Genomic DNA, 15533 nt, shown 5'->3' with positions numbered 1-15533 from the left:
TGTGCTACTTGAAAAACCAAATTCCAGTACGTGGCTGCCTGCCAGCAACAGTGACTTTTGGTGATTGCTGTGTAAATGCAGAGTTCTACACTGTCCACAAAGGCACTCTATCCTTGGCAGAGAGTTATTGGCTACTTTAAACCTCAGGTTAGTTAATGGATGAATTGATCTTCCTCAGCAAAGCGCTCTTGCAGGACACATACCAGAGTCAGCTGGGACCCCAGACCAGGTTGAGGAGAAACTTGGCTGTGCTTGTGGGTTTGTGCGCAAAGTTAAAATGCGACATAACGTGATGCCTGTACGACAGAAGTTACGGCGCTTCCCATTTTCAGTCAGGGAAGCGGTTTCCGAGGAACTTAAAACACATGTACGAAAGGACATTATTGAAGAGATTGACTCCTCGGAATGGGTTTCACCTATAGTGGTGACACAGAAGAAGGACGGAGGCATTCGCCTTTGTGTGGACTTAAGGCAGCCAGATAAAGCTATTGTGATTGACAGCCACCCTCTGCCTCACACTGAAGTATTTGCAGAACTCTGCGGAGCAAAGATGTTTTCTACTCTTGATTTGCACAGTGCCACACCACCAGGTTATGTTGCATGAAGACGGCAGAGACCTCAGAGCATTTATTGCACATGAGGGGCTATTTTGTTTTAAACATGTTCCATACGGTCCTACATCTGCCCCAAGTGCCTTCCAAAAAATGTCACTGATTCTGAAGAATCAGCATGGAGGTCAGTGCTGAACCAAGTGGGTAGTGTGCTACGGCTTGATCAACCGGCTCACAGCACCCCCTTGTGACAGATGGTGGAGAATGCGGGCACAGACAAAAGAATTCACAGTAAAAGCTCTGGTGTGTGAAGGACTTTGCTGGTAAAGTGATAAGAAAGGAGTGTGTTGTTAAAGTGATATTTGACTACAGGTGGCTGTTTGCCTTGGGAAATACCCCGAGTTAACCATAGCTCAGGAAAGTATAGGAGAAGGAGAGTCTTGGCTATACACTGGGGGGTCTTGTGACACTCCGGTGTTGAGGCCTGTGCTGGTTCTTTTTATCCTTGGAAAGTATAGGAGGGAAGACACCCTCTCTCGTCTATACTTTGGGAAAGTCTTGGGTACCCCCAGGAGTGTCGGGTTCTTAAGAACCAAGAAGGGTGGGAGAATAAGAGGGTGATCATGTTTTGTAATAAAGGAAAGGGGAACCAAAGGAAAGATACCTTTAAGAAGTATGAATGAATGTCTATACCGGCGCGGAAGGATGGTTTGGCAGCGGCAGTTTCACTTGCGTACACTGCATCATGTTGATTTGGGAGCATATAAGCAAGAGCCTGAGATAGGAAAAAGTCATCTAAGTGTAGCTGCAGGGCAATTGGAGAAAGTGAGGGGGAAACTAAAAACAAAAAAAAGGAGAATCAAGTTTTACAGGGCATGACAAGGTAGAGCCCCTCTGGATCCTAGCTGTTAGGATTTAATTATTGAGAACCTCCAGCAAAATTTAGAATTTGCCAATAGCCAGGTGGCTGCAGTTGCTTCTGGGGTGTGGGACGACAACCCTGAGTGGAAAGAAGATCCAGCGGAAATCTGGGAAAAATAGGAAGTAAAAGAGCTAGAATTCTGCAATGAATGTAAGGTGGCTTAAACAGCATCCACTGACCTAACTTCCCAAATGCATGAAAAGGAAATAAAAAATAGAGAGAGCAATACCGACTGTCAAGCGCTGGAGAGCTGCTCTGCTGGCGGAGTAACAAGCTGCCCAGGTATGTGATCTGCTTGAACAAGTAAAGCAGGAATCTAAGAAATTGGAAAAGGCTGTTGACCGGCGGGCAGCCTGTAGGAGTGGAGGCAGGTGGCTAGCAGAGCAGCGGGTGTGAACAACCGGTGGCCGGCCGGTAGGAGCAGCGGCAGGCGGCCAGCGGAGCAGCTGGTGGGAACGACCGGCGGGCAGCAGGGGCAGCACACGGGTGGCATCACATGAGTCTCTCTGAAGGAAGTCATCAGGGTGATGTGTCTGGGTCCGCACTGACTGGACAGAGCTGTAAGTGGGGCGTTTGAAGTGGGGTGTGGGGAAAGTGTGGGAAAGCGAATGGCACCCTTACCTTGTTGGACTGGTGAGCGCTTCTTACGAGAGGGGGGAAATGTGGTGTAGTAGATGCTGTTTGTAATGATTAGAACTGGGAGCACTGGCTGTTGGGAGTCTGGACACACAGGAAGCAGGCGGGAGAGGATCGGCCACCGTGGGAGCAGTGCAGGGCGGAACAGGGCCGCTCCGACCCGTCACGGGCAGGACTGGACCCTGGCCTCTGTGTGTCTGGGGTGGGCGGGATGGCGTGCTCTGACCCCGTCCGGCCGCTCTGCTGTTCTCATGTTCACAAAGGGAGCAGGACGCTGCTGAGATGCTACAAGGCTTTATTGGCACAACCGCAGCCCCACAAGCGAGTGAGCAAGCCCACAGACACGCACTCTGGCCCTGGTCTGGGTGTGGGGTGGGGTGGCGGAGCACATGCGGGGTGTCTGGCTGGGTCTGGGAGCAGCCTGTGGGCCTGGCGCCCACTGGGAGCCTTGACCCAGCGAAGGGAGGCGAGGAAGAATAGCCGGGGGTTACTGCAGCCATGTTCTTCTCTCTCTCTTCCCCTTCCTGTGCCTGGCCCGGGGCCTGGCTAACACCGGGATCCCCGAGACTCACAGCTCTGGCGTCCGGCAGGGCGGTGACAGCCACGCCCTCGGGTCCCTCCCGGCCCAGGCGGCAAAGGCCAGTAGGGCCTTTGCACCCAGCCCCAGAGCCGGCACTCCGGGCAGGGATGGGGGTGACGGAGGTGGGCTGCCCTGCCTTGAGCAGGGGGTGGGGCTGCATGGTCTCCCCCCACCCGCATCTCTGAACTGACCAAGCCCTCAGGTCCTGAATGGAAGAGCCGGGGCAAGAATGCACCGCACCCCTGGGGCCTGTCCATGTGGGCGACTTCCCTCCCGGCTCCCAGCCCTGCCCCTCCTCCTGAACTCGGGCCTGGCTGGGCCTGCTGCCAGCCGCTGACTTGGATCCGCCGTGCAGCGGGCGCCCGGGGAGAGGAGGAGGGAGAGCAGGGAAGGGTAGCCCCTCTTGGCTCTGTTTTGGGGGCTCAATGTCACCCTTGGAATGAGAGCGTCATGCCCTGGGGTGTAGAAACCATCAGAAAACCTGGACGAGGGGTCGGGCCTGAGGGACAAAGGTGGAGGCTTAAGAAATATTAATGGGGACACACAGGCCCAGAGGTGCCAGGGGTGTAGGCTGCCGGGCCCAGAGGTGCCAGTCTGGGAGGGGCAGGGCGGTGCAGTGAGCGAGGTGGGGGGCAGGCTGAGGCGCCGGGAGGGGCCGGGCAGTGCAGGGAGCGAGGTGGGGGGCAGGCTGAGGCGCTGGGAGGGGCCGGGCGGTGCAGTGAGGGAAGTGGGGGGCAGGCTGAGGCGCCGGGAGGGGCCGGGCGGTGCAGGGAGCGAGGTGGGGGGCAGGCTGAGGCGCCTGGAGGGGCTGGGCAGTGCAGGGAGCGAGGTGGGGGGCAGGCTGAGGTGCCTGGAGGGGCCGGGCAGTGCAGGGAGCAAGGTGGGGGGCAGGCTGAGGCACTGGGGGGCAGGCTGAGGCACTGGGAGGGGCTGGGGCGGTGCAGTGAGGGAGGTGGGGGGCAAGCTGAGGCGCTGGGGGGCAGGCTGAGGCACTGGGGGGGCAGGCTGAGGCGCTGGGAGGGGCCGGGCAGTGCAGGGAGCAAGGTGGGGGGCAGGCTGAGGCACTGGGGGGCAGGCTGAGGCACTGGGAGGGGCTGGGGCGGTGCAGTGAGGGAGGTGGGGGGCAAGCTGAGGCGCTGGGGGGCAGGCTGAGGCGCTGGGGGGCGGCGCTCCGGGAGCCGAGTTAGACGCGGCATTTCACAATCTTGTCCTGGTCGGTGATGATCCACAGCAGGCCCAGGTCGTAGGACACGTGTTTGCATTTGCAGATGAAGCTGGCCACCTGGGTCCAGGTGTTCCCCACGGGGTTGCTCTTAGTGACTCCATCCCTGAAAGGAAGGTGACAGGCTGGGTGTGGACACAAGGGAGCCTGCCGCTGTCCCGGTCTGCTTCCAAAGGGCCCAGGCCTGTGCTTTGCCTTGTCCGGGGACGTGGGATCCCCTCTGTGGGGGGGGGGGGGGCTGTGGGGCCCACAGCGCTCCAGCGAGCACCACGGCTGCCTCCCCTTCCAGTCTGGGAGTGGTAGGGTTGCCAGATGGCTTAACCAAAAATACCGAACACCGCCCCCCCCAAAAAAAACGGGGAAAAAAGGAACCCCAAAAGTTTTTAAGGAAAAAAAACCAGCATGGCCCCTTTAAGAAAAGCCTTTCAGGCTGTTTGCTGGCAGCCATCTTGTTTTCCTGATCGAGCCAGAAGACAGCTCCCCTGCAGAATCAGGTAAGCGGGAGGTCTGGGGAGGTGGGGGTGGGGGGCTGGGCCTGGTTGCTGAGTGTGTGTAAGGTTGGCAGATGTCGGGTATTTTCTGATTTTTTTTTTTACCGGACAGGAGGTGAAAATACCAGACTGTCCGGGTAAATACTGGACACCTGGCAACCCTAGGGAGCGGATTCCCCACCTGCCTGGGCCCAGCAGCCCTTATGCATGGCCCCCCAGCACTCCCTGCTCACCAGGTAACTTGCAGGCCCAGCTGGATGCTGCTCCGGCGCTGGGTGGGGGTGGCACACGTGCAGTCGGGGCACTGCAGGGGGAGTGAGCGAGACCAGCTGGGCCACCCACAATCCTCCGAACTAGGGGGTCTGGCACAGCCCTCCACAACCGCCCCACGCCCTTTTCTGGCAGGCTTCCGGCTGTGAGCCCTGCAGGCTGCCAGGAGGCCATAGTGGGGCCCCAGGGGGCTGGCGAGCCCTGGGCACGAGGCACCGGGGCGGTTTGCTCTGCAGCATCTGGCTAAGCTCTGAGTGACGGGTGGGAATGGCTGTCCCTTGCAGGAGAATCCCCCCGCTCCCATTCTCTGTACCTGCGGTATATTTGTCCCGCGCTGTTGACGCCGTAGACGGAGCCTTCGGTCCCCACCTCGATCATGGACAGTTTGCCGGGGACGTTCTGCCAGCTGGAGCCTGCGCACGGGTCCGGGGTGACGTTGGTCCGAAAGTAGATGTCGTCGGCCGAGTTGACCCCCCAGCAGCCCCACAGCCCACAGCTGTAGTACTTGAGCTTCCCGGCGATGTTGACCCAGGGCAGGGTGGCGTCGCTGTTCACGGAGACCGTGGCGGGGCGGGGCAGGCAGTAGACATCGTCGTTCATACTGGCGCCGGAGACGAACATGTCTCCGCCCGCGTCGATCTGCTTCAGCAGCCCTGCCCAGGGAGGGAGAAGCAGGGCTCAGGGGGGAGCCGGGCGCAGCGAGGGAGAAGCAGGGCTCAGGGGGGAGCCGGGCCCAGGGAGGGAGAAGCAGGGCTCAGGGGGGAGCCGGGTGCAGCGTGGGGAGAAGAAGGGCTCGGCGCGGGGGAGGAAGAGCAGTCGCCCCGAGGAGCGTGCTCCGGGGCGAAGAATGCGGCTCCCTGGGCTCCGCACCAGTCGCCAGCCTGCTCCATGTCCCTTGGAAAGTCGCCCAGGGCAGCAGGGACCTGATTGTGAGGGGTATGGAGCTCAGTGCCCGGCCGAGGACTCCGGGATCTGTCGGAAGGGCTCAGGGCTGTCCCCTCTCATGAGATGGCAGGGACGTGCTCCCGCCGCCACGCCCGTGGGACAGCCTGCGGGAAGGGGGATCAGCCGTGCGGATAAAAGGCACCTTTCCACGGATAGCCCCCATGTGCAGAGCGATTGGAGGCAGCCCTTGTGTTAGAAACCCCTATTCCTTCACCTGGGAGCCGGTGTGTGCCAGGAGCAAGCGTGTGCCACTCCGGGAGCCGCTGTGTGCCGTACCAGGAGCTGGAATGTGCCAGGAACCGGTGTGTGCTGGGACGCAGTGTATGCTGTGCCAGGAGCCAGAGTGTTATGGGGGTTGGTGTGTGCTGTGTCGGGAGCTGGTGTGTGCCGGGAGCTGGAATGTGCCGGGAACTGGTGTGTGCTGGGACCCAGTGTATGCTGTGCTAGGAGCTGTTGTCTGCCATGCCGGGAGCCGGTGTGTGCCATGCCGGGAGCTGGTGTGTGCTGGGAGCTGGTGTGTGCCATGCCGGAAGCTTGTGTGTGCCGTGCCGGAAGCTGGTGTGTGCCGTGCCAGGAGCCGGTGTGTGCTGTGCCAGGAGCCGGTGTGTGCTGTGCCAGGAGCCGGTGTGTGCTGTGCCGGGAGCTGGTGTGTGCCGGGAGCTGGTGTGTGCCATGCCGGGAGCCGGTGTGTGCTGGGAGCTGGTGTGTGCCATGCCGGGAGCCGGTGTGTGCTGGGAGCTGGTGTGTGCCATTACAGGAGCCTGTGTGTGCCGGGAGCCGGTAAGTGCCATGCTGGGAGCTGGAGTGTGCCGGAACCAGTGTGTGCCATGCCAGGAGCCAGTGTGTTCAGTGCCGGGAACCTGTGTGTGCCAGGAGCCAGTATGTGACGTGCCGGGAGCGGGTGTGTGCCGTGCCGGGAGCGGGTGTGTGCCGGGAGCCGGTGTGTGCAGTGCTGGGAGCCGGTGTGTGCCGTGCTGGGAGCTGGTGTGTGCTGCCGGCTCCCTGTGAGTCCTGGCAGTCTGTGTGTAACTGTGAAGTTACCCGCCGATCCCGGGCTCACCCAGTTACACCTACACTTGCACATCCCACCCTGAGCCCGGTCCCAACTAGGGAACAGAGACCCCTTGGGCGGTCCCTGCCGCTCGCCAGCGGGTGCGTTACCATTGACCAGTTTCCAGCTTCCTCCCACCAGCTTGTAGATGTTCTTGTTCTTGTTCACGCCCCAGACTCCGGCCGGCCCCACCGTGACGTGCGTGAGGGCGCCCGGCAGCTGGGCCCAGCTGTCTCCGTGCAGGGTGTAAATGCCGCCGGCGCTGTTCACCCCAAACACCTGCCCGTTGCTGGCGTCGATCTGCCTGAGGGAACCCGGGATCTCCATGCAGTCCAGGGCTGAAAGGCAAAGTGAGCGTGGTCACGCCCGTGGGCTTGTCAGCGAGCGGAGCGGGGTGGGGGGCGCCGAGGGGTCCCTCACTGGCCGGAACCCAGAGTGGGAGGGCTGGGCCCAGGGGCCACTGGCACAAAGCCAGGAGTAGCTTTCCTGGGGGAGCAGGGCCGGCCCGAGCCATTGTGGTGCCCCAGGCGCACGGCCTCGCCCCCGGGTGCACGGCACACGCTGCCCAGTCGGCCCGGAAACCGCCGATGGCGCGCAGCCCGGGGCCGCCTGGGGGGGCTGTGCCCGGCTGTGCAGGGCCCTGCGGCCACGTGGGGAAGGGGCTGCTGGCGGTTGCTGCGGGGCCCCGTGGCTTGGTGCCCTGGGCAGCTGCCCGGCTAGCCCACCCCTTAGTCTGGCCCCGCGGAGGAGGGGATGGATTTTGGTTTTGGAGGCATGGCATGCAGGGGATCTCACCTAGCCGGGTGCCAGGGGAGCATGGGATCCCTGGGAGATTAGTCCGTACTCTGGACGAGAAGGGGGTGGAGCTGGCTGGCGGGAAGACAACGGTGGGTGATCCACAAAGATGAACAGGCAGAGCCAAAGGCAGGCCGGCTCTGACCCACCCAAGATTTCTGCCTGGCCCTTCGGAGCTGAGGAAATGGGGCTCCAAACCCCTCCCCCAGCCTGGGGGGGCAGGTAGAGACTTTTAAGGACCAGGGGGCAGTTCAGGCTGGGGCAAGGGCTGAAAGGGAGTGGGGGGGAGGGAGGTGCAGGGCCAGAAGGGCACAGCGGAAGGGGGTGCACAGCTATGGGGGGAGGCGGATGGCTGGGTGGGGCACAGAGACACGTGGGGGCAGTGGGTACGGGGGGGTTAGTTAAGGGCCGAGGAGGAGCCCGGGCCCAGTGGGTATAAAGTGCCCACCAATGCAGGTCGCTTGAAATGAGGCGACAGTGTCCGGCCCGCAGGGGAGGGAGGCCCTGGAGCAGCCTCCCAAGGGAGCAGGGGGGCAAATCACCCGTCTGGCTTGCGGGCGGAGCTTGATACGTTCAGGGAGGGGAGCGGAGGGTTGCCGACCGGGGCACGTGGCCCCTTGGCGACCGCCTGGCGCAGAGAGGCCAGCGCCTGGGGACGGGGCAGCAGGCGGGAAGGACTCGGCGTTACTGCCGACCGTGGCACGTGGCCCCTTGGCGACCGCCTGGCGCAGAGAGGCCAGCGCCTGGGGACGGGGCAGCAGGCGGGACGGACTCGGCGTTACTGCCGACCGTGGCACGTGGCCCCTTGGCGACCGCCTGGCGCAGAGAGGCCAGCGCCTGGGGACGGGGCAGCAGGCGGGACGGACTCGGCGTTACTGCCGACCGTGGCACGTGGCCCCTTGGTGACCGCCTGGCACAGAGAGGCCAGCGCCTGGGGACGGGGCAGCAGGCGGGAAGGACTCGGCGTTACTGCCGACCGTGGCACGTGGCCCCTTGGCGACCGCCTGGCGCAGAGAGGCCAGCGCCTGGGGACGGGGCAGCAGGCGGGACGGACTCGGCGTTACTGCCGACCGTGGCACGTGGCCCCTTGGCGACCGCCTGGCGCAGAGAGGCCAGCGCCTGGGGACGGGGCAGCAGGCGGGACGGACTCGGCGTTACTGCCGACCGTGGCACGTGGCCCCTTGGCGACCGCCTGGCGCAGAGAGGCCAGTGCCTGGGGACGGGGCAGCAGGCGGGAAGGACTCGGCGTTACTGCCGACCGTGGCACGTGGCCCCTTGGCGACCGCCTGGCGCAGAGAGGCCAGCGCCTGGGGACGGGGCAGCAGGCGGGACAGACTCGGCGTTACTGCCGACCGGGGCACGTGGCCCCTTGGCGACCGCCTGGCGCAGAGAGGCCAGCGCCTGGGGACGGGGCAGCAGGCGGGACGGGCTCGGCGTTCCCGCCGACCGTGGCACGTGGCCCCTTGGTGACCGCCTGGCGCAGAGAGGCCAGCGCCTGGGGACGGGGCAGCAGGCGGGACGGACTCGGCGTTACTGCCGACCGTGGCACGTGGCCCCTTGGTGACCGCCTGGCGCAGAGAGGCCAGCGCCTGGGGACGGGGCAGCAGGCGGGACGGACTCGGCGTTACTGCCGACCGTGGCACGTGGCCCCTTGGTGACCGCCTGGCACAGAGAGGCCAGCGCCTGGGGACGGGGCAGCAGGCGGGACGGGCTCGGCGTTACTGCCGACCGTGGCACGTGGCCCCTTGGCGACCGCCTGGCGCAGAGAGGCCAGCGCCTGGGGACGGGGCAGCAGGCGGGACGGACTCGGCGTTACTGCCGACCGTGGCACGTGGCCCCTTGGCGACCGCCTGGCGCAGAGAGGCCAGCGCCTGGGGACGGGGCAGCAGGCGGGACGGGCTCGGCGTTACTGCCGACCGTGGCACGTGGCCCCTTGGCGACCGCCTGGCGCAGAGAGGCCAGCGCCTGGGGACGGGGCAGCAGGCGGGAAGGACTCGGCGTTACTGCCGACCGGGGCACGTGGCCCCTTGGCGACCGCCTGGCGCAGAGAGGCCAGCGCCTGGGGACGGGGCAGCAGGCGGGACGGACTCGGCGTTACTGCCGACCGGGGCACGTGGCCCCTTGGCGACCGCCTGGCGCAGAGAGGCCAGCGCCTGGGGACGGGGCAGCAGGCGGGAAGGACTCGGCGTTACTGCCGACCGTGGCACGTGGCCCCTTGGCGACCGCCTGGCGCAGAGAGGCCAGCGCCTGGGGACGGGGCAGCAGGCGGGAAGGACTCGGCGTTACTGCCGACCGTGGCACGTGGCCCCTTGGCGACCGCCTGGCGCAGAGAGGCCAGCGCCTGGGGACGGGGCAGCAGGCGGGACGGACTCGGCGTTACTGCCGACCGTGGCACGTGGCCCCTTGGCGACCGCCTGGCGCAGAGAGGCCAGCGCCTGGGGACGGGGCAGCAGGCGGGACGGGCTCGGCGTTACTGCCGACCGTGGCACGTGGCCCCTTGGCGACCGCCTGGCGCAGAGAGGCCAGCGCCTGGGGACGGGGCAGCAGGCGGGAAGGACTCGGCGTTACTGCCGACCGGGGCACGTGGCCCCTTGGCGACCGCCTGGCGCAGAGAGGCCAGCGCCTGGGGACGGGGCAGCAGGCGGGACGGACTCGGCGTTACTGCCGACCGGGGCACGTGGCCCCTTGGCGACCGCCTGGCGCAGAGAGGCCAGCGCCTGGGGACGGGGCAGCAGGCGGGAAGGACTCGGCGTTACTGCCGACCGTGGCACGTGGCCCCTTGGCGACCGCCTGGCGCAGAGAGGCCAGCGCCTGGGGACGGGGCAGCAGGCGGGAAGGACTCGGCGTTACTGCCGACCGTGGCACGTGGCCCCTTGGCGACCGCCTGGCGCACAGAGGCCAGCGCCTGGGGACGGGGCAGCAGGCGGGACGGGCTCGGCGTTCCCGCCGACCGTCCTTTCCCTGGGGTCGGCCGGACTCTGCCGGGGGCTGAGGGCAGGGCAGGGCTGGGAGGCGGGGCCAGGCAGGTCGAGTCGGGAGCGGGCTCGGTCAGTGGGCTGGGGGGCAGGGGCGAGTCAGGGAGATACGGTCGGTGTCCGGGTGCAGGTCTCGCCCCGAGGGAAATCTGGTGTCAGCCCCCGGGCGTCTGCCGAACGTGGCGGCGAGTCCCCCTCAGCCCCGCCCTGGGGCCCAGAGGCCCACGCAGCCACCCACGGCCCCTTTGGGTGGAGCCGGCCCCCTACCTGAGCTCCCTGCAAGCAGGGGCAGCAGCAGCAGCAGGTCCCACAGCATCGTGTCGGCGCCCCTCAGCAGCGTGAGCTCTGCCTGTGGCAGGACCGGCAGCCCCGGGCTTTTATAGCCATTCCCGCCTCCCTCCCGCCCGCCCCACGAGGAAGTGGGGAAACCCAGAACGCTGTGCCGTTGAGCCACACGCTGGGTTTCCTCATCGCCCGTGTGACAGCGACCGTTGCCAGCCTGCCCCGGGGCAGGGACTGGCTGGGCGGCTTGGCAGGGCCCCAGGCTTTGAAGTGCCCCCCATGGCCATATGGAGACCAGCCGCCCCCACCCTGCTAGTGTTTGCCTGAGGAGGTGGCTACGCGGGGCCGGCGCAGAGATCCCCGGAGATGAGCTACCTGGTGCCAGGCTCAGGAGAGGGAGCATGGGTGCCTGCCGGCTTCTCCCCGCATGGCCCAGCCTGTGGCTGCTTCTGCCGGCTTCTCCCCCACCCGGGTCTGGCCCAGGTCTCAGGGCCGTGTGGCTGCTCCCCGGGGTGGCCCAGGTGGGGGGCAGTGCGGCCTGCCTGCCGGCTTCTCCCCCACCCGGGTCTGGCCCAGGTCTCAGGGCCGTGTGGCTGCTCCCCGGGGTGGCCCAGGTGGGGGGCAGTGCAGCCTGCCTGCCGGCTTCTCCCCCACCCGGGTCTGGCCCAGGTCTCAGGGCCGTGTGGCTGCTCCCCGGGGTGGCCCAGGTGGGGGGCAGTGCGGCCTGCCTGCCGGCTTCTCTCCCACCCGGGTCTGGCCCAGGTCTCAGGGCCGTGTGGCTGCTTCCCGGGGTGGCCCAGGTGGGGGGCAGTGCAGCCTGCCTGCTGGCTTCTCCCCCACCCGGGTCTGGCCCAGGTCTCAGGGCCGTGTGGCTGCTCCCCGGGGTGGCCCAGGTCGGGGGCAGTGCGGCCTGCCTGCCAGCTTCTCTCCCACCCGGGTCTGGCCCAGGTCTCAGGGCCGTGTGGCTGCTCCCCGGGGTGGCCCAGGTGGGGGGCAGTGCGGCCTGCCTGCCGGCTTCTCCCCCACCCGGGTCTGGCCCAGGTCTCAGGGCCGTGTGGCTGCTCCTCGGGGTGGCCCAGGTGGGGGGCAGTGCGGCCTGCCTGCCAGCTTCTCCCCCACCCGGGTCTGGCCCAGGTCTCAGGGCCGTGTGGCTGCTCCCCGGGGTGGCCCAGACAGCAGGGGCTGTGCGCTGGCTGGCAGCTGCTCCCCAGAGAGGCCAGGCTGCTGGGCAGTGGCTGCTCCCAGGGCCTGGAGCGCTTGCTCCCCCCTGTGGTCATGCATGAGTATAACTCTCCCTGCTGTCACCCCCCCGCCCCCTTTGCTGAGAAACACATTCCACGCAAATCCCTCTGTCCGGGCACAGCCAGACCCTGGCCTGGCGCCAGTTAGGAGAGGGAGCCGCCTACCCCCAGCCCTGATTAGGAGGCGTTCGTGAGCCGAGCGCCGGCCGAACGGACACACAGACGGACGCACGGCCTCTCTCGGGCGCTGGTAGAAGATACTGCTATCCGTTGGGAGGAGAAATGGATGAATCTAGTGCAGGGGCAGCAGTGGTAGGGATGTGAGTCATGGAAAATGACCGTGAGCGGTAGCGAGAGGCTCAATCGCATGGGTAAGTCTATCAGGACGGTAACCGGCTGCCGGCTCAGGCTGACCCTGAGCGCCGCTGACCGTGGGCAAGTTGGAAGGGAAGAGCGGAGCAGTAAGACGCAGGCGCTCAACCCTGTAGCGGCCGTCATGTCCGTGGCCGGTGCGATACGCGCACGGCGCCGGCCTGGCCTGGCTAGGACGTCCCTGAAAATGGCGCTGTGCATTTCTGCCGTTTGAACGACACAATGAAAGCGAGGGAAGCGGGGCCCGCAGGAGAGGCCGTGCTGGGGAACGTGGTTAGGCAGAGCAGCGCCAGCGCTCCGCCCGGACGGTCCTTGCGAAGTGATCAGTGTCCGTGTCTGTGTTGCATAAAGCCCCCGCTCGGGCCACGTGGCTACGTGCCCTGTGAGGTGCGTGCGTGTCCGTTCCAGCCTGCCTAGTGCCGGCGTGAGGTTGCCACTCCGGTGCGCCAAGGCCAGGAGCGCACGGCACCTGCTCGGAGTGCGGGCAGGGGAGCCCGTCTCTCCAGTGGCTGTGTGCGCCTCTCAGCTTCCCTGGGAGAATAGTTCAAGGCCAGTGGGGTCAGAGCCGTGCTGCCCGGTGCCCCTGGGCTCTGGGCGGGGGTCGGAGCCGTGCTGCCCAGCGCCCCTGGGCTCTGGGCGGGGGTCAGAGCAGTGCTGCCCGGCGCCCCTGGGCTCTGGGCGGGGGTCGGAGCCGTGCTGCCCGGCGCCCCTGGGCTCTGGGCGGGGGTCGGAGCCGTGCTGCCCGGCGCCCCTGGGCTCTGGGCGGGGGTCGGAGCCGTGCTGCCCGGCGCCCCTGGGCTCTGGGCGGGGGTCGGAGCCGTGCTGCCCGGCGCCCCTGGGCTCTGGGCGGGGGTCGGAGCCGTGCTGCCCGGCGCCCCTGGGCTCTGGGCGGGGGTCAGAGCCGTGCTGCCCGGCGGCTCTGGGCGGGGGTCAGAGCCGTGCTGTCCAGTGGCTCTGGGCGGGGGTCAGAGCCGTGCTGTCCAGTGGCTCTGGGCGGGGGTCGGAGCCGTGCTGTCCGGCGGCTCTGGGTGGGGGTCGGAGCCGTGCTGCCCGGCGGCTCTGGGCGGGGGTCAGAGCCGTGCTGTCCAGTGGCTCTGGGCGGGGGTTGGAGCCATGCTGCCCGGCGGCTTTGGGCGGGGGTCAGAGCCGTGCTGCCCGGCGGCTCTGGGCGGGGGTCAGAGCCGTGCTGTCCAGTGGCTCTGGGCGGGGGTCGGAGCCGTGCTGCCCGGTGGCTCTGGGCTCTGGGCGGGGGTCGGAGCCGTGCTGTCCGGCGGCTCTGGGTGGGGGTCGGAGCCGTGCTGCCCGGCGGCTCTGGGCTCTGGGCGGGGGTCGGAGCCGTGCTGTCCGGCGGCTCTGGGCGGGGGTCGGAGCCATGCTGCCCGGCAGCTCTGGGCGGGGGTCGGAGCCGTGCTACCCGGCGGCTCAGGGCCTTGGGCAGGGGTCGGAGCCGTGCTGCCCGGCGGCTCTGGGCTCTGGGCAGGGGTCAGAGCCGTGCTACCTGGCGGCTCAGGGCCTTGGGCGGGGGTCGGAGCCGTGCTGCCCGGCGGCTCTGGGCTCTGGGCGGGGGTCGGAGCCGTGCTGCCCGGCGGCTCTGGGCGGGGGTCGGAGCCGTGCTACCCGGCGGCTCAGGGCCTTGGGTGGGGGTCGGAGCCGTGCTGCCCGGCGGCTCTGGGCCTTGGGCGGGGGTCGGAGCCGTGCTGCCCGGCGGCTCTGGGCCTTGGGCGGGGGTCGGAGCCGTGCTGCCCGGCGGCTCTGGGCCTTGGGCGGGGGTCGGAGCCATGCTGCCCGGTGGCTCTGGGCTCTGTTCGGGGGTCGGAGCTGTGCTGCCGGGTGGCTCTGGGCTCTGGGCGGGGGTCGGAGCCGTGCTGCCCGGTGGCTCTGGGCTCTGGGCGGGGGTCGGAGCCGTGCTGCCCGGTGGCTCTGGGCTCTGGGCGGGGGTCGGAGCCGTGCTGCCCGGCGACTCTGGGCTCTGGGGGGGGGGGTCGGAGCCGTGCTGCCCGGTGGCTCTGGGCTCTGGGGGGGGGTCGGAGCCGTGCAGCCCGGCGCCCCTGGGCTCTGGGCGGGGGTCAGAGCCGTGCTGCCGGCGGCTCTGGGGCCGGGGGTCGGAGCCGGGGGTCGGAGCCGTGCTGCCCGGTGGCTCTGGGCTCTGTTCGGGGGTCGGAGCTGTGCTGCCGGGTGGCTCTGGGCTCTGGGCGGGGGTCGGAGCTGTGCTGCCCGGTGGCTCTGGGCTCTGTTCGGGGGTCGGAGCTGTGCTGCCGGGTGGCTCTGGGCTCTGGGCGGGGATCGGAGCCGTGCTGCCCGGCGACTCTGGGCTCTGGGGGGGGGGGTCGGAGCCGTGCTGCCCGGTGGCTCTGGGCTCTGGGGGTGGGTCGGAGCCGTGCTGCCCGGCGACTCTGGGCTCTGGGGGGGGGTCGGAGCCGTGCTGCCCGGTGGCTCTGGGCTCTGGGGGGGGGTCGGAGCCGTGCTGCCCGGCGACTCTGGGCTCTGGGGGGGGGTCGGAGCCGTGCTGCCCGGTGGCTCTGGGCTCTGGGGGGGGGTCGGAGCCGTGCAGCCCGGCGCCCCTGGGCTCTGGGCGGGGGTCAGAGCCGTGCTGCCGGCGGCTCTGGGGCCGGGGGTCGGAGCCGTGCTGCCCGGCGCCCCTGGGCTCTGAGCGGGGGCTGTTGTGAAAGCTGCGGGCGAGCTCGCCCCCTTGCAGAGGTTTCGGCTGCGACAGGGTTTCTAGCTGTGCCCCGGGGGCACCAGGCGGGAGGGAGGCCGCTGTCCTTGCAGCAGGGCGCATGCTCTCGCGCAGCCAGGGCGGGAGTGTGGTCTGGTGGGGGGTGCTGGGGAAGGGATGGGGGTACAGAGGCACCGGTCCAGCCTGAGATGGGGCAGGGTCGGCCTGTGGGGCAGAGCCTCCCTCTGGGCGGCAGGGAACCGGTTGGCAAGGGGGAGTGGGACCCCCTGCTACCATCCAGCCAGAGCAGCTCAGGGCCTGCTTGAGACTGGGCCTGCCCGCTTTGGCAGGCTCCTCCCCTAACCCTAGGAAGTCCCGCCCTCTCTGTCTCGGCCCCGCCCCCTGTATCATGGCTCCTCCCCTAACCCTAGGAAGTCCCGCCCTCTCTGTCTCGGCCCCGCCCCCTGTATCATGGCTCCTCCCCTAACCCTAGGAAGTCCCGCCCTCTCTGTCTCGGCCCCGCCCCCTGTGTCATGGCTCCTCC

The 15533-nt window shown here is 67.5% G+C and overlaps 2 protein-coding genes and 1 long non-coding RNA gene across 4 annotated transcripts in view; 2 read left to right on the top strand and 1 right to left on the bottom strand.

Moving 5' to 3' along the window:
• The first annotated feature begins 3448 nt into the window (after positions 1-3448).
• LOC142818449 (uncharacterized) lies at positions 3449-3952 on the top strand. The gene is made up of 3 exons (XR_012895915.1): positions 3449-3535; positions 3659-3678; positions 3823-3952. It is a non-coding gene; the product is annotated as an uncharacterized LOC142818449 (long non-coding RNA).
• LOC142818447 (fish-egg lectin-like) lies at positions 3716-10851 on the bottom strand. 2 transcript variants are annotated; one of them, XM_075897893.1, is made up of 5 exons: positions 10706-10848; positions 7464-7538; positions 6779-7006; positions 4986-5325; positions 3716-4017 (listed from the first exon to the last, which is right to left on the bottom strand). In XM_075897893.1, the coding sequence occupies exons 1-5, from the start codon at positions 10752-10754 to the stop codon at positions 3873-3875; spliced, it is 837 nt and encodes a 278-aa protein (XP_075754008.1). In that variant the 5' UTR covers positions 10755-10848; the 3' UTR covers positions 3716-3872. The 2 variants fall into 2 exon arrangements, with proteins under 2 accessions (XP_075754008.1, XP_075754009.1); XM_075897894.1 differs by lacking the exon at positions 7464-7538 and having other exon boundaries at positions 3722-4017; positions 10706-10851.
• Positions 4595-15533, top strand: part of OSBP2 (oxysterol binding protein 2) — an 86993-nt gene continuing 76054 nt past the window's right edge. Inside the window, exon 1 of the mRNA XM_075897886.1 lies at positions 4595-4638. Coding sequence (XP_075754001.1) covers positions 4610-4638 — 29 coding nt within the window. The 5' untranslated portion in view covers positions 4595-4609. The remainder of the gene's footprint in view (positions 4639-15533) is intronic.

Source organism: Pelodiscus sinensis, chromosome 15, assembly GCF_049634645.1.
Source record: "Pelodiscus sinensis isolate JC-2024 chromosome 15, ASM4963464v1, whole genome shotgun sequence".
NCBI lineage: Eukaryota > Metazoa > Chordata > Testudines > Trionychidae > Pelodiscus > Pelodiscus sinensis.
The sequence above is the reverse complement of the archived record's forward strand: the minus strand, read 5'-3'. Positions and strand labels throughout refer to the sequence as shown.